Source organism: Lonchura striata, chromosome 9 (genome assembly GCF_050655825.1).
Source record: "Lonchura striata isolate lonStrDom1 chromosome 9, ASM5065582v1, whole genome shotgun sequence".
In the NCBI taxonomy this organism is placed as follows: domain Eukaryota; kingdom Metazoa; phylum Chordata; class Aves; order Passeriformes; family Estrildidae; genus Lonchura; species Lonchura striata.
This window is the reverse complement of record NC_140711.1, coordinates 22,834,446-22,851,312: the sequence shown is the minus strand read 5'-3', so window position 1 is coordinate 22,851,312 and position 16,867 is coordinate 22,834,446. Positions and strand designations below refer to the sequence as shown.

General features: G+C 49.4%; 1 protein-coding gene across 2 annotated transcripts in view; it reads right to left on the bottom strand.

Annotated features, from left to right (window-relative positions):
• Nucleotides 1-13,331, bottom strand: part of DVL3 (dishevelled segment polarity protein 3) — a 33,795-nt gene extending 20,464 nt beyond the window's left edge. For both annotated transcript variants that reach the window (XM_085587947.1, XM_021544169.4), the window contains exon 1: nt 13,062-13,331. In XM_085587947.1, the coding sequence (XP_085444073.1) occupies nt 13,062-13,228 (167 nt within the window). In that variant the 5' untranslated portion in view covers nt 13,229-13,331. The remainder of the gene's footprint in view (nt 1-13,061) is intronic.
• Nucleotides 13,332-16,867: the final 3,536 nt, after the last annotated feature.

Here is a 16,867-nt window from a genome sequence, read left to right as displayed (position 1 = left end):
GAGGCGTGCCCAGGAGCAGTACTTATCAAAGCAAAGCTACAGACTGATTTCACGGTGAGTGCAGAGCCCTGGCGGCCCCTCCCACCTTGATCCCAGAGTGACCATCTGGCTGCAGCCCTGCTCTGCAAACAAGCCCGACAGGCCTGTTCTGCACCGACTGAGCGGCAGCAGGAAGCTGCACGGGGACTGCAGGAGGCACCTCCACGCTAATTAATCCTGCCCTGCCCAAGCGATGCTTCCAACCTCGATGCTTCCAACCTCCGCAAGGACATTTTCAGACATCATCAAAGAGAGCATTCTGCAGGCCCCCGAAGGTTCAGTGACACTTTCAGTCTCTTTGAATTGGAAATCAGGACAAACGGGAACTTCCAGTAGAAGCCAAGTCAGGTTCTTCATGCTGCCAGCTCAGTCTCAGCTCCTCAGTAACTAAAAGCTTGACTAAAGATACAACACAACACAAAGATACAAGACAAGTGCAGGGACTCACTGTGAGAAAAAAAGATTTGAGGTTAAACATCTGCAGAAATGACCTTTAGGGAATGGAGACAATTCCACACACATAGTAACAGTGGCCAAAAGCTGGGCTTGTATTCAGGGTGGGAGAGGAAACAGGCCCAAAGAGGCCCGAGTCAGAGATGTATACGAGACATAAATGTGTATGAGGGTAAAATCCTGATGTGGTTGCTGTGGTTCACACTAATGTCAGACAGCAAGTGCACCGGGGTAGGGAGGCTTGGTGTGCTGTGACACTTAGCTCCATCTGGACACGAACAACAGGAAGAGCCCACAAGGCAGAGCTGCAAAACAACAATTCCTGCCGACAGAGGGAAAGGGAGAAAGGTGAAAATAGTGCAGAGGTGGACAAAGGGTTTATCTGGCTACTGCTGGTCACAAAACGCATAGGACAACACCAGCTTATCAAGAAGCTTGTGAATGAGGTGTTTGGGCCCCACAGTGAGCTCCTTGCACCTCCCATGAGTGAGAAATCACTCCCAGCTTTCTAGGCTGGCTAGAAAAGCAACAGCCTCCCCTACAATGTTCAGGGACTTCACACTGGTTAAGACAACTGTAAGGAGCTGCAAAGAGCCCCAAGGGCTGCTGGGGGGACAGGGTGAGGTTTGCACATACACCACAACCAAGGCAGAAGGCCGTGATGCCTGTGAAGGCTCTGCATGCACCATGAAGAATGCAAGACCAGGCCTTCTTTTTCTGGCCCTCAGCTGAGGGACACCAAGTCAATCCTGCTTTTTCTAACAGCAAGAGAGGCTCCTGCCAAGAAAGCGCTGCTGCTGTGGAATGTGCTGGGCCAGCAGTACAGCTCATTCCTGGAAAAGCATCAACTCAGCAGGAGACCAAGGAGAGGAGAAGAGGGGGAAACTGGGAAGAGGGGGAGGGTGGGAAACAAAGTCTGAAAGCTTAGACTTCCACACCTGGGGAAGCACAGAGCAGTCTGCTCACTAGCACCTCCTCATCACGGGCTGCCAGCACAACAGCCCTGCCCAGAACCAGCCCTATGCTCTAGGAGCACCCTTCTGCCAGGCTGATACCTCCAGAGCAGATCTGGGACCACACAGACCAAGGCAGATGTCTGTGGGGAAGAGGAGCACGGTTCATTTCCCCCCATCATGTTAATAATTCATTTAATTTAATGACAGATCTCCATAAGGAGATGACAAAGCAGGCTCCACATGTGTTCTGTCCTCAAGATACTGACCAGCTCACATTACTCTCTCCTTGCATAAACAATTTTGCAAGAGTCTCTCCAGGAAACCGACTCAACCTCCTACCCGATGGGAAGGGGTCTTGAAGCATGACAGGCTGTAGATGGCTGCACCTACTCTGCACATCCAGCTGGGCTGCCATCAGCAACAGCTCTGCCAACTGGGTCTGTAAGACATACAGAGAACCCCCATAAAACCAACAGGCTGTTAATAAAGCTCACAACAAACTTTCACCACAAAACATTTGCCAAAGACAATGAAAAGGACTCACGCAAAGAAGAGTCACAACAGCTGCATGGTGGCAAAGACAGAACTCTGTCCCAGATCACAAGCTATGGCACAACTCTGAAAAATGGGCAAACAATTATACTACATCGCTCCAGTCCTAAATTGCAGGAGGCAGAAGAGAACATGAGGGGTCTGAACACTCATAACAATTTTTTCTAACCATTGCTAGGCCAGGGACACTTAATTGTTTTTCTTCATCATCTGCTTCTGACAGTGTCATGCAGTGGATCGTACAAAAAATTCATTGTATTAAAAAAAACAGCAAATAGATCATGTTTTAGTAGCCTTTAATATACTTCATCAGTTTCACTAACACTAGTCTTATTTACCAAACTCTATTCAAGACACAGGGCCAAACCCTTGAATACAACAAGTAACCTACCAAGCATCCTTCACCAGGCCAGCCAGGCTTGCCCTCCAGCCAACAACCCAGTAAGCATGAAAATACTGTTCAACTTCTGGAAGAAAGATACAAGAAAGGTGCTCAAGTCCCAACCAAATCAATCGTGCTGGCACACAACCTTCTCAATTAGAGGTCCAGAAAGCAGATGAAAGCCATACAGTAGGACCCAATACAACACTGTAAATTAAAAGTCTTCACAGTTGCCATGTACAGAATTCAGTTCAGGTCCTACCAGGATTCACCTTTACACCAGGAATCATCTTCCTTTTCAACAAGAGGGTACATTTCCCCTTAGTTTAGAAGAGGACAGTGTTTTGGATCACTGTAGCACCAGGTCCAACTGCTGCTTTTCTTTGACACTGTGAACTCCTGGACCTGACCCTGCCACATACTATGCAAAACCTTCCATCAGCTGTCTCTGACAACTGCACCAAAGGTTGGGTAATGACCATTGACCTCCAGAAATCACCATCTTATGACATGGAATGTTTCTCTTGTGGAGGGTCTCAAAGCCACAACTGCCAACTCCTAGGTCCTTCAAGGACAGAAGAGTGCAGGGGAAGGGTGCACAACCTGTCTACAAGTCTGTAAATATCCCATGAACTGGTCATTCTACACATTAGCTATTCCCAAAGGCAGTCCAGAAATACTCATCACATGTTATTACTGCAATAGGGCCATTTCCTGTGTCTGTGGATCTGCTGGTAAGTCAAGTTACAAGACCACTCTGATTTTGAGCTACCTAATTATCTGCAAAACTGACAGCAAGCTCCCTTGAAGCATCTCTCCTGTAAGCTACATGTAGAGTGACCACAAACACTTCGCACCAACACCATGTGTTGATCAACCAGGAGCACAGCTGGACCCTACAGTCAACATGGCCAGACACAGACCCAACCTCACATCTACAAACCCTTCTACATGGCACAGCTAAGTCAGACCCAGCTCCAACATCATGCACACTGCCAGAGATATTACACACCTTGTGTTAGTTTGCAACTGCCTCAGGGAAACCCAGAGTTTACCCTAAACTGATGCAGATGTTGACATCCTCAAAGTCCCCTGACACTTCCAGGATGACTAGACAAGGAATAGCCTTAAAGAGTTTTCCCAAGTCAAACTTTTTGGCCCCAGCTGAAACAACACATTTTTAATCTAGAAGAAAAATCCACCTCACAAAACCACCTCTGGGACCTAAAGGTGCATTTACCAGCTCTAGGTCTAAGGCAGGTTTGCCATAAGGGACTCAGCTCTGCAGCCAGAACCATGAAAATCCACCCTTCTCAGAGTCACAAAAAGCAGTAAGAAAACTCAAATGAACACAGTGCAAGAGCAAGATTTCATGCATTGAGGCCCTGTATGGATTTTTCAGCATGGCATAGCCCGATCTGGGCCCACGGGCAGTCTCTGTGTGAATGGCACTAACATACTGGTTGAGCTAGGCAGGGCTGAATGAACTGGGACAGCTGGTTAGCTGTATGCAAACACAAGTATGGAGTTTGCATATCCATCACAGCTTCTGGAAGAAGCTTCAGTTTGAGAAGCTGCTGCTCCCTGGGGCCAACCAGGTAACAGCTATTGGCACTGCAACAACTTTCTCCCTGCCCTGATGGCATCAGGCCACCAAGACAAGGTTGTCACCTGCTGCTGACACTGCTCTGGCTGTCAACAACAACAGCATAGCACAATGCAGTGTACAGGGGACAACCTACTTGCTTGCAGGTCATGAGACACAAAAAGACCATGAGTAGGTAGTCAGAGTAATGCTGAGGGAAAGAGTTGAAGCCCAGACAGGAGCAGGTTACTGTGCTAACACCAGCTTCCCTGGTATAATAATCCATGCAGAGCCAAAGCTCCTGAAACACAGACCCCTCTGGCAGACTCTTGCTGTCCCCAGAACCAGCCTGTAGCCACCAGCAAACAAGGAAAAGGCCACAAACTCTGTTACCAGACCCAGAATTTCCAGCCTATCACAGAGACAGCTGCCAGTGATCAGAGGGGCCACATAGCAAATCAATTCCTCTCCAAACCCTAGGGACAGGTCAAAAACCAGCAGATGAAAGACCTTCCCACACAGCAGCCAGTGACAGCTCTTCCAGAAACAGAGCTTTGCTCCAAGACATGTGAGGAAGCCTTTCACACTTCAGCTTCTGTCTTCAGCCAGGACCCGAAGGACAGACTCCCACTGCAGCAACTCAGTCCCTGCTCACACTGCACCCTCTTTTACTCCAGCTTTAACATCCTAACAAATTTTAGCCAGCAAGACACAAGGACAAGTACCCCAGTGAGGTGATAATCACCACAAAGGATTTAGTGGAACAGGGTACCCAAATGCTGCTTCTGCTACCTTCCATAGCTAGCTGTGACTGAAAAAACAATGTCTCTGGCATGTCACCTTTAATAAATACCGGATACAGTCCCAACCCTCCACTGCGATACAGAATTACACAGCACAGGAAGGTCAGCGCCAGGCATCTCTGCCTGCCAAAGCCTCCCAAGAGTTCCAGCCCATTCCTGGATGGGTTTAATATTAGTGCTACAGTAGTAACAACATAGTAATGGAAACAAGTGAAACCAAGAGCTTTGGGACTCAGGGAAACACTAATGCTTCAGCTCTGCGAGCTAATGCAGTCCTCAGAGACCACAGCCCAAAAGCTCACACTCTCTCCTAAGGCCACCATGGCATTACACAGATAAGCACATGGACAAAGCAGACAAAGTCACAGAGATTAGACTAATTCCCCTATTTGTACCTTATTGAAACGCCTTCCAAGAAGCCTTTACAAAAGGATTTGGTCCAAAAATTTCCAACGGCAGCCACCAGCGGGATTAAGTTTTACTTAACTTGCCAGCTGCTGCCTTACAAGCCAGCACCAGCGGGACAAACAGTAACACAGCCACGTGGTGCCACATCCCCCTTCTGGAAAACAACAATCCATCCAGCACAGGTCAGAAGGGCAGGCTCTGAATAACAAACAAGGGATGGAGAGAGGAGGAAATCAATAGGAAACACCAAAAACACACAGCCCTGACTGCTGCTTCATCAGATGTGCAACACGATGCAAAGCTGGTGCAACATGAGGGCAATTTCCTGCAGACTCAGTATCTGCCGTGCTCTGCAAGCCCAGCTCCTCTTCATGGGCTTTTTCACAAATCAAATATCTTAAACCACAACATTATTCTACCTATTTGGGTGCAGTCAAGGGTGGAGAAGTAGCAATTCATTACAGCACGTACCCTCAGCTCAGAACAGTTCAGCAACTGCCATGCAGACATGGAAGAGGCTTCCCAGCCCTTTAAGTACACTGAGCTCAAAAAGGACTTCAGGAATTTCAACTATGCTCCCTACACCTCTACACAGACAGCTTTCAAGTCTAGATGAAGGGCCTGATGCCCACTCTGACAGAGGACTGAAGCCAAACCCATGTGTGCAGCAGAAAAGCTGCAGGGGAAACCAGATTTTCTTTGCTTATATTCACAAACCCTTCTTTCCTGAGCATCCCCACGTGTATAGTGATGGGTGGCAGCCTCCACCTTGAGGAATTCACACCTGCTAGGAGACTAGGTGAAGAAATCACAGGAGAAAGAAGCCAGGAGCATGATGGAGAAGAGGGACTTACTGAAAATTCAGTCCTCCAAGCACAATGACCTTGGGCTCATGGACCATCTACCTCCACCCCTGCATGCCAGCATCTCCCTTCTCAGAGTCCATTATGAAATGCAGCTCCCCCAGCAACATCCTGCTCTCACTGCAGCCATGTAGGAAGGAACATCACTGCTTACTACCACCCAGTACCCACCTTGTGGGTGAGCCAGTGTCTAAGATTTGGGAATGGCAAAGTTCTAGATGAAATTCTAGAGTTCACTTTAGAAAAAATATGTATCTCAGCAGGAACCAGAAAAATGACCAGAGGGGCCACAACTATCCTACCATAACAACAAGAAATGCTCAGGTTGTGACCCAAATTATGGTGGTTTATGAGCCATTTTTTATGGTGTTTTGCCATGACCTCCAAGGCTGAACCATGCTGGAGCACAGCTGTACCACAGCCAGGGCACACTGATTTACTTTGCAGCAATTTCTGAGACATCAAGGTAGGTTTTTGCTCTGTGCTGGAATTCAGAGGATCAGAGTCCTCCAGATGATTTCAGAATACTGAACTGCACCAAAACAGCTGCATTCACATGGTTGAGTAAAGGTTTCTTGACCTTTCTTTTTTTTTCAGAAATGACAAAAGAGGCTTAAAATTAAGAAGCATTCCCATCAAACACATAACTGAAAACAATGCCTCTCCAAGAAAAATGCTGGCTTCAACATGACACCATATTTTGGGAGAAAATACATTCAGTAAAAAAAAAAATTCTGACCAGTTCTGGCTGCAAACTAGTTCAATAGCTGTTGTAAAGCTTCATTGTTTGCACAGGACACACAAGGCCTTGGGGAAATTGGTCTGCAGCCTGATTTGGCTAACTTGGCTTTCCAAACACCACCCCTGGGCAAAGAAACCAGGCTGTGACTGCCATCCAATGTGGCCTTCAGAGCACAGTTCCAACCACAACTGAGAACACTGGACACCTACAGAGACAGTAATAGCTGAGTCTGAACAGCAGGACAACAGGGCCAGGCACATACAATACAATCCAGGGAAGCAGGGAATACTGTCCACTAACCATCTCCATCTTCACCTCAACCCTGGCACTGCTGTAGCCGCCACCACCACAACACTTGGAAAAAGCCTCCAGCAGCAGCTCCAGCCAGAATCAGCTCCAGTGTCCATGGGCCACCCCAAGCACAGGCAGCATTACAGGAACTCCCCAGCACAAATGCAGACAGTGGTTAGCAGCTCTCTGCCAAATCCTCAGCAGCTCAGGAGACAGAGGCACAGGCTGCAGTAACCTACATGTAAAATGTCTGAAGTAACTGCTGGTGGGCCCTTGCTAATCAGGGCAGCTCACCTCACAGCAGGCATGGAAACACATCCTCTGGAGCACAACAGATGGGGTGCTGTGGCCTTTCATGTGTAAACTGCTCCCCTCCACATGGAATGGACAGGGACTGACTAGAAACTGGAAAAAAGCGAAGGCCAATGTTGTCACTTAGACCACCACAAAGGATGTGCGCATGCAAGGGAGTTTTGTAGGCCCTTTCACTCACAAACTTCTTGCCAACCTCTCCCAGCATGAAATTCATGCTGACATGGAAGCAGTCTCCATCAGACACATGGGACAAGCAAAGGTCTTCTGGACACAGCAAAAGTTTCCAATTAAAAATAAATTTTAAAAAGTTCCCAAAATCAAAATAAAACAACTCCCCCAACACATGCTACAAAGAGCTAGCAGGAAACGCAGAGGCACCATGCCAGTGCTCACCACTGCTTGGAAACTGACACTACTTATTAAGTTTAGGATCCCTTCCCCAGCTCCCAGCATTTCCAGCCAGGACAGTCACCGCTGGTATCAATTTCAAAAAGACCCTGCAATAAAAATAAATCACTCAGCCTTTCAGAGAGCATCAACGCGTTTCCTCATGCACATGTGCAGAGATGAGGCCGCCAAATACCAATGGCATCTGACCCCTACACTGGGAATTCCCACAGCGCCCGCTTTGTTCTGCCTCCAGAGCACTGTCCTGATCACTGCCTCGTACCCAGCTTCGGAGAGCAGGTGATAATTAAGCAGGTCTGGATAAGATACTGGGCCAGTGATTAGCTGGATACCAATTTTCACTTCACAGCTGAGACCAAGGAATCACTCACCACAGCTGTGAAACTAAAATTGGAATGGAGACCTGCAAGAGGGAGAAACCAGCAGTGGCAGGAGGAGCAGCACCACCCCACCACTGTACCTCAGATCACTGGTGTTCTCCCAGCAATGCAGAACCTGGATGGGAGGGAGGAGTGGTCTCCTTGTAGAAGAATGGGGCCCTTCTGCTCTCCAGTCTAGAAGAGGGGAGGTGGCCAAGTAAAGATAAGTGAAATGATCACAAAAGTGATTTCTTCATGGGCAAAATAAATTCAAACTTTCAGGCAGTCCACAGTTTATGGAAAGACAAGGCAGAACTTTAGGCCAAGTGCTAAGGATTTACCTGGACACACAAACTGCACTCATTAAAATGCTCCGAAAAGTTTAGCTTAAACTTTAGCATGCCCCTGTGGGAACACATTTTGATCAATAGAAAATGAGCAGTATCACCAAAAAACAAAAAACTAATCAAAAGAAATCACATTTCAGCTGATATATGAATATTCTCAGAGTTGTACCAGATGAAAAAAACAAACAGTTCAGCTGAGGCAACGGGGCACAATACCTGGCTGGTGAGAAGTCCACGCTGCCCATGTACATTTCTCATGACGGACTTGGGTAGGAGACAACATTTCACATATGACTGAAGCCTATGTCCTGGCAAACTACAGACTACAGACCATCAGCATGGTTGTTCCCTTCCCAACTGCACAGGTGCCCAGAATTTACCATCCTGCTCTTGCAGCACCTTTACGGAACTGAGAGCTCTGTCATACTAAGAGACACACAAATGCTTGCCCAAGAAGCTCCCAGTGTCAAATGGACAAAAAAAAAGCACAGTTAGAAATTCCATTTTATTGATTAAGAAAAAACTAAAAAATTAAAAAGTCTGCTCAAAATCCCATGAAAAACCTGGGGGAGGTCTGATAGAGAATATGGATCTCTAAAGCAGTCACAGCACTTATCGAAGGTGCTCTCCTGCTGATCAGCGCACAGCTCTTACCTGTGAAACATTGAATGAAAAGATTCAAGCTGCAGGAAGAAACCTTCCCCCTCTAATGAGTGCAGTGTTAGCAGCCAAGGGTAGTTCCACGCTTCATGGTCAGAGCATCTCAGGTCCAAGAGGAGTCTACTACATCCATGCACTGCCACACTCACACCATCCATCAGCCAACCTTCATGTACCTCCATTTCTGGGATAAGCACCACACAAAGCCAACAAGGGCACAAATATCTGCACCCTGTTATGGACAGCTGCAGCCCACTGCATCAGGAAACAAAACCCTGCAGCCTTCCTGCTGCTCACAACTCCTCTCCCCAGGACCAGGTGCAGGAATTCTTCTCATTTCTTCTCTTTGCCACCCAGAAGTGACACCACTCTGGGGTCTTAATTATTTGAAGCTGAGCACTAACTCCTGCCATAGCCCGACAACTCCACAGCCACCCAGGGGAACCTCAGTTCACATTTCCAAGGAGATGTAAACACTGAAGCTGCTCCATCACAACTCTGATTCTCAGAGCAAACAAATATTAACAAGATAAACAAAAGAATGAAAAATCCCACACACCAAGACTGAGGCTGTAATACTGCTTTGGGGATGGGGTTAGCTGAAGGGAATACCAGACTGGAGATCCACAGCCTGGAAAAAAGGAGGAAGAGTGAGAAAGATTCAGACTGGGCTACAGAGGTGAGAGGAAACATTGGAGATTCTACTCCAGCTGGCTCTGGAAGGTGAGATGTCTGTGTTCCTAATAAGATGAGAAGAAAAGTTTGGTTTATGCCACAGGGATCCAGCAGAAGGTCCAAATCAGAACCATGGGAGCTGCAGGCCTCCTCCTCATTTATCAGCTGCCCTAAGGCCATCTACTTCTTCTCTCATTGAGGGGGCTTTAACCTGGGTCCTACTCCTGGACACTGCCCAGCTGACAGACACCAGCCCAGCACAAGCCAGACAGAAGGCACCCTGAGGGAATCCCCTCAGGGAAGGAGCTGAGAGGAATATATGTGTGAGAGAGAAATGCTTTTCCCTGTCACACAGCTTCTGAATGCCACCATTGTTAACCTCCAGTCTAGTTTTCACTAATTGCCCATGCATTTGCAGTCAAGCAGCCAAGGTGCCTCCTGCCCTTCTGTCTCTGATTCTCCCTGCAGGCCAATGGCTCACTTTCTCATGGACATCAATTACCAGGGATCATGAAACTTTGTGTGCTGCCCAGGGCTTCAGGGCTTCTCAGAGACAAGGCTGCAGCTGGACTGCTCTGCTTGTTCCCACCATGTTCCAGCCAACCACCAGCACATTCTTCAGCTCTCTGGAAAGCAGCAGAGACAGCTTTCCTGATGAAGCATCCATGGTGACAAAGGCTTGCTCTCTCTCTCACACCCCAGGCCTTGCACACACTGCTCCAACTGCTCAAGTTATATTGCCCAGGACTTCCCCAAGGAACAGGCTGCCTACACACAGCCCTGACCCCCTGTCAGCTGTGCCTTCCCTTCCAGAGTGGTTTACGCTTCCCAAAGAAATTAGCTGGGCTGGTCACAACAAAAATCTCATCCATACATTTCTGACGCAACTGATCTTGTGGTGTCTTCCTGAGTGACTTTCCCCTCTCCCTGCTATCACCCACTATAACTCCCTATGCTGCTTTACTGTTGAGTTTTGTTAATCTATCATCTAGCTCCTCTTGTAGAACCTTAAAGAGATAGAGGAGGATGAAAAAACACAGCACAAAACTTCACTGCCACCAGACCCCTCTTCCCAATGCAAGACGCTGCTATTTATTACTAAACTTTGTTTATAGTTGCACACTCTCCCACCCACATGGCAATGTTTCATTCAAGACAAGTTTGAATTCACTTCAAGAACAACATTTCAAAGGATCCCAAAGCATTTGTTTACAAACAGCATGCACAGAGAAGTCACTTCTCCCCCCAATGAACATGGTCCCCTCCGAGACAGGGAGAGGCAGCTGTTTCATAGCACCCAACGCTATAAAACAGCTGAGGGACAGGAAACGATCCACAGACAACTGATATTGCTGAGGAAATTTATGGAAAATGAAGGCTGGAGACTTCTATTTGCCAGGAGAGAATGGAGAAGCTTCTGAGAACTAAAGCTCTCCACTGGGTCAGGAGGAATTTAGGGAAGCAAAGCGTTTCAGACTGCGGTCAAAGGAGTGACTCCAAATTTCAAGCCTCATCTGAAAGCTGGCACCTCCCAAACTAACGGGAACCTGGGCACGGGGATAATTTGGCTGAGGAGGGGAGAGCACCCCCTGCTGAGGCAGCCACACAGATCTCATCCAAGTCCCAAACAGGCCAAGCCCTGTTCAACATGGGGTACAAGCCAAAATCACAGCCCAGAGAGGTATCTGGTGCAGTGAGAAGACACTGGGAAGAATATAAAACTGAAAACACTTTGCAATCCCAGCTCCATGCATAAGACCTACTCTAAACACCAGATCTTCAGAGGAGGAAGTATCACACCACTCCTTCAAACATCAAAGTGCTAGAAATGGTAAAGAGTCACATGTTGTAGAAACCAAGAGAATCCCAGGATGGAAAAAGAGTGGCTAAAGGAAAGTCAGATGTAGGAAATCTGGACAAAACAGAGTGAGGACAGAGGGTCTTACAGGGAGCTGGCTTCCCATGGTATTTGCTCCCCAGAACGTTAACCAACTTTATGCAGGTAGGAGACAGCAGGGGCTGCCCAGAAGATAAGCAAGTACAACATCCAAACAAGAGACAGAATATACCTCCTCACCTCCAATGAGTCACCTGCGATGGGAGGAACCAAAGGGCATCACAAAAGAAGTGATGGAAACACCACTGTTGGAAGAGAGTTGCCCTGCAGGAGATGGGATATAAGACAGGGCTGCACCCCTCTTCTATACCAGAGATGGAGCACGGGACATCTCACTTTGAGACTGGGACATGTACATGGGTACAGTGAGTCTTGTATACACCTCCTGCTCAGAGATGGGCAGCACATGGAGAGCTCTCACTCCTTCTTCATGGAGGTAGGGGAGGACAAAGCTGGCCTTCTCTACACATTCTTCCCAAAAATTAGACGCAGAGGACAAAGCTGACAAAATGGATGTCCCTCCCCAAAATGGATGGTAGGAAAACAAAACTGTCCCCAACTCCATTCCATGGAAAGGGCTGATGGAGGTGGCTCACCCTTCTGGAGGAGGGAGCAAGGGGCACTTTCCCTAGGCAGGCACAGTGGGAGATGCCCAGGCCCTTTTGGTGGGGAGTGACAGTCCTGAGCAGGATATAACCTGGGGATGCCATCCCCGACACCCCAGTGTGGGCTGCATGGGTGAGACCACCTCAGGCAAGGTGTTGGCCAAACATCCTGAGTACGGGAGGGAGTGACCCTCAGATGGGGATGATGGTCTTCTCCAAGGTGCCTCTGGCACCTGAAGCAGGGTATCACCAGCTCCCTCACTGAGGAGCTGGCATGGCGCAGCTTCCCCAGAGCAGATGCGGGATCCGAGGATGTGCGGCTGTCCCCGGAGGCAGCACCCAGGGACAACGAACCCCAGAGAATGTGCACGGGGGTATCACCTCCAGCCTCCCACAGGTGAGGTCCTGGGGTGCACGGAGGGCGCGTCCCTCCAGAGAGAGCCCAAGGGGGTCACCATCCCCATCCTCGCCAAGGAAAGGCAACGGGGATGGAAGATGGATCGGGATCACCGGCCCCGCGCCGGGCACGAGCGGCGCCTCCCCATCCCGGGGGTCCCGGCCCCGCCGTCCCGGGGCGCTGCCGGGGCCGAGGGGCAGCCAGCCCCAGCCCGGCCCCGCGAGGGCGGGAGCTCCCCGGCCACCCGCACTGCTCCCCGGGGAGGCCCGCGGGGCCCGGGCTCCACGCGTGGCCCCGGGGGACCGGGCCCGGGCCCGCGCTCACCCGAAGTCGTCGTCCATGGACTTGAAGTAGAACTTGTAGTTGGGGCGGTTGAGGAGCCCCTTGAAGTCGCCGAGGGTGACGCGCTCGGCCGGGATCGGCAGCTTCACCAGGTACGGCGTCTCCTGCTCGTCCAGGTGGTAAATGATCTTCGTCTCGGCCGCCGCCATGGCGCCCTGCCCGGCCGCCAGGCCCCCGCCTCTGCCTCCGCCGCCTCCGCCGCCCCGGCCCGGACCCCCGGTCCCGGCCCGGCCCCCGCCCGTGCCCCGGCCCGGCTGCGGCCTCCGCACGCCCGGTCCCCCCGCGCCCCTTGTTCTCCGGTCCCAGCGCCGCCCGGCTGCACGGCGCAGGCTCGGCCCGGCCGGCCCCGCCCCGCCCGCCGTCCCGGCCCCGCCGGAACCGGAACCGGCGCCCCGCGGGGCCGCGGCGCGGGAGCGGCCCCGGGAGCAGCGCGGACGGCACCGGGCTCAGCGGGCAGCCCGCGAGTTGGGGCCCAGAGCCCGCCACCGTGCCGGCCCGCCCGCTGCCCCCGAGCCGGATCCCCGCCGCTGGGACGGAGCCCCTACACACCCATCCAGCCCCGGTGCTGCCGTGCCCCGTGAGGGTGCACGGCCCCGGGACTGCCCACCTCCAGCCCCATCACCCCTGGGTGCGTTGGCATTTATACTTTACATCCACATCTTCCTATCCGCAGCCTGGTACTCCCCGTGCACCCACATTCCCAGTGCCAGCTGGGAATACACCTCTCCTAGGCTCCCCACCCTCATTCAGCTTTCACACCCCCTTTACACGCTCTGATGGTGCCTCACACACAGGGTCATTCCTGTGTCCCGCGACCTCCGATTCTGTCCACACCCCAGGCCTCCCCTTCTATCTCTGCAGCTCTGGTCCTTTATCACACACCTCTCAGCCTTCCCCATGCTCCTCTACAGCTATGTGCCCCATGAGTACAGCTTACAAAACATGAGGCATATCCATCTCTACACCATCCTCCCAGGTACAGACCCCTTTGAATTCTCCATACTGTCTCAGATGGCCACCACACACAGAGACTACCACACACCCCAGAGCTCCTCTCCAGCTAGGGCTTCCCTCTGAACCCCTTGTCACCATCCAACAACTAACCCCAGTGCCCAGACCTTTTCCTTACCAAGCAGACTCTTTCCTCTGCTCTTCATGAGAATCCTCTCTTCCATATACCATGGCTTCTTCAACTGGGCACCCTTTGGCTGTGTGGTTTCTTCCCATCCTGTCTCCCCAGACCCCAGCAAATTCTTACCTATAATCATCAGCACTGTGACCCCAGCCCCCAGGACTTGCCTCTGTTCCACATCAGTCTCAGGTTGTCTGGTTTCCACCCTGCACACCTTGCCAGCACCCAGCAGGCACCAAGGAACCATCTCCATCAGCAGTTTCCCAGAGTTGTGGCTAAGAGCAAAACTGGGGTGGATGGAGTTTTGGGAACACCCACCAACAGGAAGGGCAAGAACCGCCTTGCACCATCCTGGATTAGAAGGAACATGCAGAGGAAGCACCACACCACGGGCCTGCACAGGGCATGAGACAGGGCATGAGACTAGATCAGCCCTCAGACTAGACTCCCCTGCCGTAGGAAAAGGAGCCAGAGAGATCCTACAGGGAACAGAGCCAAGTTCCTCAGGCAGGCAGAGCTAAATAAGCCTTCTAATGCATTAAAGAGTCCTGCAGGCATTGCTAGTAATTACCTGGGCAGCACTGCTAGACTGGGGGAAGAACCTGACATTAAACTGAAAAAAGAATAAAAATTCAAGGGAAGTCCTCAGGTAAACAGAAGTTGTAAGAGGTCTGAGACTCTGATGTTTCCACATCAGCTCTTGGAAGATTGTAATTTCCTTATGCCCAGAGCTCTGTAGTAAAAGCTGGTGTACCTGGAATGAAGAATCCAGGTCAGGAATGGAAAAGTTTAGTTTGAATTGCTTCTTCCTGTGTCAACTCTGACAGAGCTAATCTTAAAGTCCTTTTGCAACACCTCCGTGCCCCAAAAGCAGGCACATATGAGAGAATCCTAGTGTGTACCTGGCAGGGCCACTGCCAGGTCTCATCCACCTCGCAGCACAGCCATGGGTGCACCTTGGAGCCTGTATTGTACACATCAGACACATTTGTTACCAAAAGGGCAATTTTTGGTACTGCCGAGCTCCCAAGGGAGCACATGCAGCTCAGGGGAGGGGTGCCACACCCCCAGGGTAGTAGTAGATGAAATCTCATTGCTACAGCTGCCTTTTCTTTTAAAACAGGCCAAGTGACTGAATAGCCTCAATGATAGATCAGTTTCACTGCTCACAGAGGCCTTGTGCTGTATGACTCACTGAATGGAAGTTAAGAACACAGTGCCAAAGAAATTAGCAGGAGGGGATTGTGCTGTGCACTCCAAGGTCCACAAGGAAGTTTCTGAACTGCCTGTTGGCTTATTTTTGCAATTATTGCAACTTAAAAATTGTAGCATCGATAACATTGCTTCTCCTTACAGAGTACAGGCTTCAGACATTTTAGTGCATCTTGGAACAGCCCAAAGCAGAGGCGGATGTACTTGAGTTCCATCACTTACACCTTTAAGCAAATCCAAATTATTATCTTCTTTTAAAAGGGTTACTATTGTTAACTGAAGTTGTAGGTTTGATAAAGGAACACCAGGTTCCTTCCTTCCTTCCTTCCATCCATCCATCCATCCACCCCTCCCTGTCAGATGGGAAGGCAGACAAGTTGATTATTATAGTCTTAGGAAAATAAAGTACTTAATTGCTTGCATTTCTCAGAGATGGGTAGCAATGATTCCACATTCAAGATTGCTCTCAAAGGCATTTCTAGTCTTCTAACCAAAGAACCATCTTGACTGAAGCAACAACAAAGCATCAAGCCCACCCTACACTTCAGCAATGGAATAAATGCTCCTTTAAAAAGTACAGCACGTATCAGTACATAAGGATGCTTCACCATGCCAGAACTCCACCTTGGAGAGTATCAAGTGTTCTAATTAGTTTTCTTTTTGCTACTCTATTCTTGGCATCTGTAAAACTACCCCACTACACACACCACCAGTGCCTGAAGGATGTGGCCATAAAGCAACATTCTCCCCTTGGATTTTAACTCTCAGGTAAAAAGCAGCTCATACCACAAAGTTGGAGCAAAGGAGGAAGGAATGTGGAAAAAACAAAAGTGGAATTGTTACTTGGCAGAAATAATCAAGAACTTCTGGCAAAACTGAGCCATTTACAGCACTACACGTTAAATTTATTCTTAAGCCATATTTACTCTGTAAAAGGAAAAAAAAATATTTGAGACTTCCAAGGAGATTTTAAAATTACTAAGTCTTGCAGCTGGTTTGTAAATGGTTTGACTAAGGGCTTTGTAGCTGCTTCTGCCAGTTCCCTGCCTCTCTACCGGTTCTTATTTCCCAGCATCAGGAGGACACAATGCATGATGTATCAGCCAACATTCCCATCAATTCCCATAATGACAAATGATAAGAGATTTCCTTGGATTTAAGGTTCATCTTTGCAACATAATTCTGTACAAAACCAAACCTCACCCACTTCAGGATTCCAAGTTCAGACATTTTAATGAATTGTTCTCACTAGTTGCAAACAGGGCTCATGAGTTACCATCAAACACTTTCACTCATGAAATGCTGTGCCGATTTCCTACCTGGCTATTGTGTGCTTAAAATCTGAGGAAAAACAAGTGATGAGTTATTTAACTTACACATGAAGCCCTGCTCAGGCATGTAAAACTGGAGACATACAATTTCAAGTAAAAAAAAGCAAACAAGC